General features: G+C 37.9%; 1 protein-coding gene across 3 annotated transcripts in view; it reads left to right on the top strand.

Moving 5' to 3' along the window:
• The first annotated feature begins 84 nt into the window (after window positions 1-84).
• Window positions 85-11,278, top strand: part of LOC106072188 (protein PF3D7_1417600-like) — a 24,713-nt gene continuing 13,519 nt past the window's right edge. Inside the window, exons 1-4 of one of the 3 annotated variants that reach the window (XM_056012157.1) lie at window positions 85-270; window positions 1,219-1,358; window positions 9,093-9,169; window positions 10,593-10,684. In XM_056012157.1, the coding sequence (XP_055868132.1) occupies window positions 10,607-10,684 (78 nt within the window). In that variant the 5' untranslated portion in view covers window positions 85-270; window positions 1,219-1,358; window positions 9,093-9,169; window positions 10,593-10,606. Of the gene's footprint in view, window positions 271-1,218; window positions 1,359-9,092; window positions 9,205-10,592; window positions 10,685-11,278 lie in introns of all 3 variants that reach the window. The other 2 variants (XM_056012159.1, XM_056012158.1) reach the window with 2 other exon arrangements.

Here is an 11,278-nt window from a genome sequence, read left to right as displayed (position 1 = left end):
ATCCGCTATCATACACAGTGATGATGATTACGTACATAGCCTACTAATGGTATCAACTATCGAGATGATCTCTGAACTAGTTAGACTCTTTAGAGGATGCGGCGCTTGCGAATCGAACATTCCGGAAACAATAAAGTCTTAGCAAAGGAAAAAAACAACAACATTACTCCTTCTTTCTCCTGGATCTGTTCCCTGCAGAAAGGTCTTTGCAAGCTCTGTGGATCTTGTGATATAGCCGAACAGTCTTAGCTTACGTTTTTTTTTTAAACGGTAAGTACACTTGATTATAGAGGGTCTCAAAAGCCTTTGTGATCCTGAATTGAATTTCCTCATTTGTTGTGCGGTCTTAGTAGTGGATACATTAAATCCTTCTTAAGATTTTCGATTCCATGATTTTGATCCTCCTCACCAATTCTGCATATAAGCACAAGGCCGGTCTTAGGCCACTGCAACCTATGCGGCCGCAGTGGGCCCCGCACTTTCATAGGCCCCGCGCGAATTCTAGGTGTAAATTATGAAAACAAAACATTTTAATTTAATACTAAAGGGTTTCTGGAATTCTCCCGAAATTGTAAAATATACGAAAAAGTCATGAAAATCTCATGAAATTCTTAAAATCTTCTGAAAACTGACGAAAATCTCCTTAAAAACAGACAAAATTGTCATTTCTGGGTGTCATTCAATATGGAAAACGCCAATCCAACAAGCAAAAAAAAAAAAAAAAAAACGGCATTGTCAGCTTTCATTTAATACAAATGTAAATAAGTTCAAATTCTTAATTTACTTTAATAGTCACTGGCATATAAATATAGATGTAAATCTATCTCAACCTCTTTAAAAAAAAAACACGATATTTTGGTAGTCGATAGTAAATCTAAAAGGCAGATCTGAATGTTTATCGGCTTTTTGTTGAAAAACTATAATCTTCTGTAGATGGCTCGTAAAGCTAATTTGCCAGTGATTTTGTACTTAGCAAAGTATGTATAAAATGCAAAGACGAATTTATTTACAAAAACAAAATCTTAATTTTCACTTATTATCCTTATCACACCCCAAAAAAGGCAATCCGTTTCGCATAGGGCCCCGCAATCTGTAGGACCGGCCCTGTATAATAAGCATATGTCCTCATAAATATACCTGCCCATGCATATCACATTTTCAGTTTCAGTTTGAACTTCAGCGTAGCCTAAAACTCTTTCATTTCCACTTTATTTTCAGGACACAGCTTGCAGTACATAGATTCATTGGTTATCGATGGCAGTGACGAGGTCACGTACCGAACTGTTAAAAGTAGTCAAAGTCAAGGGATTTAAATGTTAGATACAGGCTAGAGATTATGTAACAGCAGGTGTCGGCAGGTAATGTTATTTCTATAATACACTTAGATATACATTATAGTTTATGTTTTCAATTTGGTTCCGTTTAAAGATTTATTTCTTTAATTTGTGTGTAGTGTTTATTTCATGTTATAGTATGCTCAATGCGCTGTGGTTCAATGATTTGATATCTTTTGTGGATCTTAAATTGGGAGGGGGGAATCTTGGAGAAGGGCTTAGCAAACACAACTCAGCTCGTACTTGTAGTAAAAAAAAAAAAGTAAAGTTCCCCTTTCAGACCTTGTGGTCTATTGGGCAGATGTTGTAAAGGTCATCTGTTTCTGTGGCTTACGGTTAACATGGGTGGCCAGCACAACGACCAACCGCCTTTACTTTTCCCTAACTAATGTCAAGTACCCATTAGAGCTGGCTGGACTCAGAGGCGCCCGAAGATGCCGAAATTAAAAATCCTAGTCTTCACCAGGATTCGAACCCCTTGAAAGGTAGCCAGGCTGTATTTGCCTATCAGCTCGTACTTGAGACCCCTTGAAAGTTAGCCTGGCTGTATTTGCCTATCAGCTAATACTTGAGACCCCTTGAAAGTTAGCCTGGCTGTATTTGCCTATCAGCTAGTACTTGAGACCACTTGAAAGGTAGCCAGGCTGTATTGCCTATCAGCTCGTACTTGAGACCCCTTGAAAGGTAGCCAGGCTGTATTTGCCAGTCATCTCGTACTTGAGACCCCTTGAAAGGTAGCCAAGGCTGTATTTCCCCAATCAGCTCGTACTTGAGACCCCTTGAAAGGTAACCAGGCTGTATTTGCCAGTCATCTCGTACTTGAGACCCCTTGAAAGGTAGCCAGGCTGTATTTCCCCAATCAGCTCGTACTTGAGACCCCTTGAAAGGTAGCCTGTCTGTATTTCCCCAATCAGCTCGTACTTGAGACCCCTTGAAAGGTAGCGTGGCTGTATTTGCCAGTCATCTCGTACTTGAGACCCCTTGAAAGGTAGCCAAGGCTGTATTTCCCCAATCAGCTCGTACTTGAGACCCCTTGAAAGGTAGCGTGGCTGTATTTGCCAGTCATCTCGTACTTGAGACCCCTTGAAAGGTAGCCTGTCTCTATTTCCCCAATCAGCTCGTACTTGAGACCCCTTGAAAGGTAGCCAGGCTGTATTTCCCCAATCAGCTCGTACTTGAGACCCCTTGAAAGGTAGCCAGGCTGTATTTGCCAGTCATCTCGTACTTGAGACCCCTTGAAAGGTAGCCAGGCTGTATTTCCCCAATCAGCTCGTACTTGAGACCCCTTGAAAGGTAGCCTGTCTGTATTTCCCCAATCAGCTCGTACTTGAGACCCCTTGAAAGGTAGCCAGGCTGTATTTCCCCAATCAGCTCGTACTTGAGACCCCTTGAAAGCTAGCGTTGCTGTATTTGCCAGTCATCTCGTACTTGAGACCCCTTGAAAGGTAGCCAGGCTGTATTTCCCCAATCAGCTCGTACTTGAGACCCCTTGAAAGGTAGCCTGTCTGTATTTCCCCAATCAGCTCCTACTTGAGACCCCTTGAAAGGTAGCCAGGCTGTATTTCCCCAATCAGCTCGTACTTGAGACCCCTTGAAAGGTAGCCAGGCTGTATTTGCCAGTCATCTCGTACTTGGGACCCCTTGAAAGGTAGCCAAGGCTGTATTTCCCCAATCAGCTCGTACTTGAGACCCCTTGAAAGGTAGCCAGGCTGTATTTGCCAGTCATCTCGTACTTGAGACCCCTTGAAAGGTAGCCAGGCTGTATTTCCCCAATCAGCTCGTACTTGAGACCCCTTGAAAGGGGTACCAGGCTGTATTTCCCCAATGTCCCTTTTTCATTTCAACATTGATAATTTCAAAGTATAACAACGAGACGTACACATGGGAGGCTAACAAATTAGTCATTAGTCGACACATTTCTATCGGCTTCCAAAATGGGAAAAGCCGCTATTGATTTTGTGTGGTCTGTCTGTCCGTTCATCCGTCCCATTTAGATCTCAAAAACTATAAATGAGATTGAAAATTCCATTTATCATAATTTGCAACTTGCAATGTCCTGGTGAAAAGATTTATTCTTATCATCTCAAATGGAATTGGAATGTTTTAAAATAAAAGTAAAGTTCCCTATTCTGACCTGGCGATCTATACGGCAGAGCACAATGACTAACCTCCTCTACTTCCCCAGTTAATCTCAAATACCCTTTAAAGTTGACTGGACGTCCAAAAGTCCCGCAATTTCAATTCCAGGTCAACCCGGGATTCATCGCCTTACCATTTAGCCACCATGCCCCCCCCCCCTTTTTTTTTTATTTAAAAAGTATCTTATAAAATGTTTTAAAATATTTTATCAATAAATTAAATGTTTTCTGCTATACAATCTACTAACGATTTACAAAAAAAATATTTTTTTTTTGTTTAAAAAATTATTTAATACAAACAAGCCGTAGACGAACGCTTATCTGGCAGTTCTGATATTTTCTTTACGTTGCAGCTCTTGCTTCATTTTAGGATGTAGACACAACAGGTTGAACTGAGCATTATTACTGCTTAAAAAGCGAGGCGTTAATGAAGAAACTAACGAATCGAGATACGGAGTGTAAAACCGTGTTCTGTAATAATCCCCAAATCCAACATGCGGTTTTTGCTCGGTTAGTTTGTTGACTGCAAACTCTCGGTAGCACCAACTCAATACCAGGTTAGTTTGTTGACTGCATACTCTCGGTAGCACCAACTCAATACCAGGTTAGTTTGTTGACTGCAAACTCTCGGTAGCACCAACTCAATACCAGGTTAGTTTGTTGACTGCAAACTCTCGGTAGCACCAACTCAATACCAAGTTAGTTTGCCAGCATTGTCGCCTTATTCAGGATGCCATCCTTGAAGTGTTTCTCGGCATGGTCAAGTTGTTTTTTTTTTTGATTATGTCATGAACTTGACTGGTGATGTGCTGTTAAGGGCCCACTTATGCTTTATGCTAAGGCCTGAATGATTGTTAATGTCTCAGTCCATCGTGTCCACTAGCGGATACAGAACTTTGGAGTGTTGGGGGGGGGCGATTTTTTTCCAAACCCTAACCCTAACGCCCAGTAAATCCTAACCGTATGCATAAACGTGCGTACAGCATATATATATATGTATATCGAAGCAGGACGTTTTGGCGACGCCGTTTTGGCCCCGCCGTTTTGGCGCGAAGGTCGTTTTGGCGCCAGCCGTTTTGGCGAGGGGACGTTTTGGCGCGATATACATTATGTACGTTTATTGTATTATTTCTTTTAAAAGAATTATTCATATCTATGTTTTGCATGAGTGTTTGTGTTAAGACATATTTTTCACGTACTAAATGTAAATGTGTGTTTGTGTTTCACATCATTTTCTTTAATAAACATTTTGGCTTGTGTATGTGTGTTTATTAAGAGGCACACTTTTATTTTCAAAAAGTTTTTTTAAGATATTACTTTAAAATTTAAAAAAAAAAAGAAAAAAAAAATGAAACGATGATAGACTAAAAATTGATGCAATTATTTGTTTACATTAACATTGGTTTATTTAATGACTGTATGGTATCTCCAGCTATACATACCAAACACTTGCTAATAATTAGTAAAAATATAATACATGTATCATGTTTCTCAAAAGACTATAAGTTAAGTATACATAGACACCATGGTTATTTGCCTAAGTCGCTGGAATTCAAGGGTTCATTAAAAAGTTGTGTGCAAGTCCCTTGAGGTATTCAATGATGTTCCTCTGTTGATAAGTTTGTACAATTACATTGATTCTCTTGTCTGTGTCAATATACTTTTTTCGTTTAGAAAGCGGCTGGTCTCTCCGGATATATTGTTCTTATATAAGGTCACGGCCTTTCTGGACAGCTCGTATTCCATCAATGAATTTCCATTTGGTTGGGTGGCTCATTCCAAACTCGGCTTGTAGTCGCCGATGTGCTGCTTCCGCAAAATTGTTTGTTCGATTATCCCCATTGAGTGTTCTCTGATAGACAGACCACATAGGAGGAGGAAACAGAGCACATCGTCGATTTCTACTGCGTCCAATATAAGTGTCCTCAAACCAGTTGATTATCGGAGTAAGATGTCAAGGCAGCTCATTTGCCAGAGTTTCAACAGCCATATCCAAGCCCTCGATGGGAACAAATGCTAATGCAACTATCATTCTAGCTGCCAAAGCAAATTCTGGATCATTGTTGTACATTGGAAGAAGATTTTCATCTGTCAATTTCTTTCACATATTTTTTTGTCAGATGAAACAAGCAGCCATGTATTGCACATAACGGATATGTTGACTGTAGAGAGCTGTTTATGATACAAGATGGGATCTCTGTGGAAGAAGCAGCCTTCTTTTTAATTGTTGTTAAAATAGAGGCAGCCTGAAGTTGTGCAGCAACACTTCCATGGCTGTGCTGGCCTAGTTGATTTAGAACAAGGTCTTTGTTTACAGCATCTGTGTGTAGACGAGCTCTACATTCATTTTTAAGTTCACAACGCCAGAACTTCTTAGAGTGGTCTGCACTAAACTTATCGAAAACATAGAGATATCCTTCATGCGAAATTTTGTCTTTTCCTCGCTTCGACTGGACTTTTCCCATTGTTTATATAGACTGCCACCAGGTTTTCAGTTAGAAATATAATAGAATGAAATGGCGAAAGTTTTTCTAGTCTGTCTGCGTACTGGATAAAATGATTAGTGAATGGTCCAAACTACGCGAGCTTGTAAAGACGTAGGGGCGAAGAGATTGAGAGAAAGGGGTAGACTTTGGACCGCTCTCGGAATTAAAGATTAAGGATTATAAATTCGCACCTAGGGAGTTCAAGTGGAGTGCTAGAAACAGATTATCGTCTTACGCGTGAGAGAGGGGAGGGGTGGAGGAAAGAGTATATACAAGGAGTGAAATGTGAGCAGAAGAGAGGGGGCGGGATAGGTGTCACATGTAATGACCATTCCCAAGGAGATGATCGCCGGACGCATGACGCCAACGACCAGTGCTCGGTGCTGGTCTTGTCTTCATTTGTTTAACTCTACCTGCGTCAATGCGAGATGTGTCACCCAAATCACCCCTACCCAATTTCTCAAAATATATCTTTTCAAAGTATCTTAGTGTCGTGAATTTGTTTCTATCTATTGTCGCCCCTAGTGTTTGTTTATATTTGTGGATTCACGTTAGAGTTTGTACTGACCACATTCCGTGTCTTGATCTTTACTATGTGTGGAGTTATTGTCGTCATTCAGCGTAATAGAGCTTTAGATGTTAACATGGTTTTTGTTATATTACAGTGTGACACTTAGCTAGTTCGTATATTACACTAATGTCAAATAAAAAACAAAATCTTTTGGAAAGAAATCCAAAAATATCATCCAGTGCGATTAGCAGAACTCACATATAGCATGTCATTACCATTCATGAATCTGACATATTATAGGCCTATATTCATGAAATAAGCAAAACCTTTATAATTAAAAAAAAAACAATTCGCTGAACGGTGTTAGAATTCATACTATACATACAATATTATGGTAGAGTGAAATAAACATTATTATAAAAGTTACGTGCTTATTAAATTATCTCGCGCCAAAAAGCACCGTCGCCAAAACGGCGGGGCCAAAACGGCGGCGCCAAAACGTCACGTACCGATATATATATATATATATATATATATATATATATATATATATATTTATATATTTATATATGTATATGAGAATTTAAAAAGTCATGTTGAGGCCTTTCTCTAGGGGTCTGGGGGAGCGCTTTTAGCGTTTTCTTGCATTTTTCACTGCAGAAACGCATTCCCCTGACATCTACAGCTCATTATTCATCCTATGTTTGTAACTTTGTAATCCATAGTCCATAGCTTGTAAACTTGGACTCTACGGCATGGCAGCGAGCTATTGGTCTAAACTGCCCTCAGGCTGTGACGTGGCAGGTCAGTGTTCGGGTCTTCTGTAACGAATAGTTTCGATGTGTAGGTCACCATAACCCTGAGTTAATCGAATATATCATCTGCTTATGTGGGTCGCCGTAACCTAGTTGCGAAACTAATCCATCAACACATGGCCTTAAGACCACCTTTTTACCTATAGCCTATTTTAACTGACAAGACGGAGGATTTTAATTGATCAGATTTACTATTTATTGACAAAAAAAGAAAACAATCTGTAATATTTATCGCGTAACCACTTTCGTTTGTAAAAATGTTTGTAAAATGTTTTACATGTTTCGGATGTTCCTTCAGAGTTGAAGATAATTACTTCCTAGTCCACACCTCCCGCAGGACGACCGGGGATGGGAGCGGGCAGGGTTTGAACCCGGGGCCATCGATGAATCTGAACGACAGTCCAGCGCGCAAACCGCACGACCAGGCAGCCATCCAACAACAACAAAAATCAACTGATAATTTAAAAAAAAAAAAAAGAGAAAAAAAAAGTTGAAAATCTAAGCTTGGAAATTCGAAGCCCTAAACATTACCTGTTTTTTTGTAATATAAGAGATTTTGTTCTATGTCGAAACCAACAACTATAATAGTTGGCGTTTTGGTACATCCGGTGTAAGGAACAAGAAAAACATACAAATGCTTTATAAAAAAAACCCACAAAATTTTGGTTAAGCGTACTTGTATCAATAAATTTGGATCAGTCATTTAATTAAATTTGTAATAGATCTAGATTAAAAATATAAAAAAAAGCATTAAAAAAAAATAAATAAAAAGGCAACGACATGAATTTGAACTAGTGAGCTTTAGCCTTCTCGGGCTAACGTGGTAGCCACTCTGCTGGCGAAAATTGTATAAATATCTATTGTTTATAGAAAAGGGATTAATTCAGTTTATACCGCCACGTCAGTCAAGTACCATTTAATTCCCTTGTTTGAGATACCAAACAAAGTAATTTATTACCAATAGTTAATTAACTGATAGGTTAATTTTTTATTATTATTATTGATTCTTGTGTTGTCAGGTAAAATTGTGCAAAATTTCAGCTTGATCCGAGATTGGGTGTCAGAGAAATAACGTCACAGAACGTGTACAAACTTTTGGCCAGACAGACAGAAACACAGACAGACAGCTTTGTAATAATGGAAGTGTTGATAAGTTTTGTTGTTTTTAAAGTTATATGCTAGTTTTTCAAACTATATTTAACACATGAAAATCAAATTCTCGAAGTTCTTCCCCTTTGTATTTCAACTTTACGTCAATTTATTGTCACTATTAAAGGGCATTTTAGCGACATTGACATAGTTGTTGTTTTTTTTGTTGGTTTGTTGTTTTTTTTCATGAAAATCCCAAACACAGTAATTTTATTTCCTGTTGGCAAGCCTCCTCGCTGTGCAACGAAGCATAATGACTTCATTCATATTTATTGAATGTATATCTTCTCAGAAAGCTTTAAATAAAAGTAAAGTAAAGCTCCTCTTTCAACCTTGCGATCTATAGGGCAGATGATGTTAAGGTCATCTGCTTCTGTGGCAAAACGAATAAGATGAAAGCTTAAAGATGTAACCTACAATCCCATTTTCATTTTCAGTTTATATCTCAGAGTAGACGATATGCCACTGACAGCGAGCTAAACAGTTCTAAGAAACACTATTTGCCTAATTTAGAAAAACGCAGTATGTCAGATAATAAATGCAGACAGATCAGAGCTATTTAAGCTTGAGTAATACATTTCCTCAAATTGTATATACATAATGACAAGCATATGATTTTCAGTTTTAAATCTGTATCCTTTTTTTTTTCTTAATTATAGAGTTATAAGAAATAAGGTGGAGAAAAGCATTAAGGAAGCACTAATGAAACGTCATGTTTTGAACGTTTGCTCCTAAGGTTAGAGACATTTTGATTTGCCCTCTCTGGAAAGTGTAAGCATGATATGATGCATATCTATTTCATTGTCGTTTTGGATTCAAATATTAAATAGAATGAAAGTATCTAGTTATTTCAACGAAAGTGTTATTAACTGTCCCACGACTGACTATAGGTAGGTATAAGGACAAAAACAAAACTTATACAAAAGAAAGAAGCGCTGAGTAGCTGCCGTATATCTCAATGCTGCACAAATAAGCTCATTCTTTTTTTCTATAAAAAGAAAATAAATAATTTATTACCACTAATTGATTAACCAATGTTTGCAACGTCTAGAAAACGTACTTATGTGAAGTACTCCACATATACAGCCACATCTCTCAATAAGTAGCATGTGTTTTCATTTTTTAAAATACCAAACAAAATAATTAAATACCAATAATTAATTAACTAATTGGTTTATGTTTCAAATGGATTCCTTGTTGTTTTAGGTAAATTAATAATTGTTTCAAATTTCAACTCGATTCGCGAATCAGCCAGGAAAATCAATGGCTTAGCAGAGTTTAAGTCATGCATGACTAGATTGACACATGAAATGTAATTTTCTTCGTTGTTGTCTGTAATTTACAAGAAGAAGAAGAGGAAATAAATTATGGGAGGTAACCGGTGTTTCATGCAAGTTCCATGTACTCAGACCTTGAGTAGATTTATACATACGATTAACCAGGACTTTTTGTTTTCCTGGGGAGCAGGAAGTGGGCGGGGCTAGAAACGTTCCATTTTTGTTATTATTATTTATTACCAGTACAAACCATAGGCATAGTGAGGGGAGGGGGCAAAGGGGGGGAAGGTGCCCCGGGCGCCAACCTCAGGTGGGCGTCACACGCAGCCTATATTTCTATGTGATGTGCACAGAATATGGGTAAAGGGGGGGGCGCCAATAAAGTAATTTGTCCCGAAACAATCACCAGCTCCATAATGGAGCATTCGTCTCTCTGTCTCTCTCTGTCTCTCTGTCTCTCTCACTCTCTCTCTGTCTGTCTCTCTCTCTGTCTGTCTCTGTCTCTGTCTGTCTGTCTCTGTCTGTCTCTCTCTTTCTCTCTGTCTGTCTGTCTCTGTCTCTCTCTCTCTCTCTGTCTGTCTCTCTCTCTCTCTCTCTCTCTCTCTGTCTCTCTCTCTTATAAAGTTTCTTATTTTATTTTAAATGCTGTGATAGTGTTTGACATTATGACCTTAATGAAAAAAAAAAAGCTCAATACATTCAAAAGTGCCAGATTTTAACTGAAATCAATTCTACAAAAATTACTATTGTTCCAAACCAAATTTCTGAAACTAAACATTTCACTGCACTTAGCCAAAAAAAAAATATGTATCTACAAGATTTAACAAGTAGCTACAAAAATATTATACAAAACTAATAACTCGTGTACTTTTGGTGTCTCAGAAAATAGATCAAGAATGGAAAAAGAGGATTTCGAGACTGACAGAAATGGAGGAGCGAGAAAAAAGATTTTTGTAAGAACATCACCCGCATCGGTAAAGGTTTTCTATACTTAAATAGTTAAACTTACTCTTTCTTGTTATACATAATTATTATAATAGTTATTATAGACACCAATAATAGCATAGTAATTTATTACAGGGAAAGCAGGGAGTCTATGAAAGAAACAAACTATTGGTTGGAATTTTTTGCCACGTACTAGCTTCAAACACCTCAAACTAACCATGTGTCATGTTTTGAAAAACAAGATGACTTCTTCATCATAGTATATCATAATAACGATAATAATAATTATCCTTGAGAAGATGCCTCTTTCGATTAAAGTATAAAGATAACAATACATTAGAAGCATACAGAGTATAGCTTATGAATGTTTATAATGTTTATGCCACAGTTAAAATTCAACATTACATGTGAAGACTAAGACTAAGACTGCTTTATTGATTCCTATAGAATTTTGTTGTGATTACAAGGACTCTTTTTCTCATATAAAGACAACACAACAGAAACATTCACACAAATAGAACAGAAACAACATAAAGAGTTCATTCAAAGACTACACACAGGCATCTTGGTCCTTTTCATGTTTTCCGATCACCGAGTGGCTTTGATATAGTGAAGTTAATATC

The sequence above is a fragment of the Biomphalaria glabrata genome, chromosome 15, assembly GCF_947242115.1.
Source record: "Biomphalaria glabrata chromosome 15, xgBioGlab47.1, whole genome shotgun sequence".
In the NCBI taxonomy this organism is placed as follows: domain Eukaryota; kingdom Metazoa; phylum Mollusca; class Gastropoda; family Planorbidae; genus Biomphalaria; species Biomphalaria glabrata.
The sequence above is the reverse complement of the archived record's forward strand: the minus strand, read 5'-3'. Positions and strand labels throughout refer to the sequence as shown.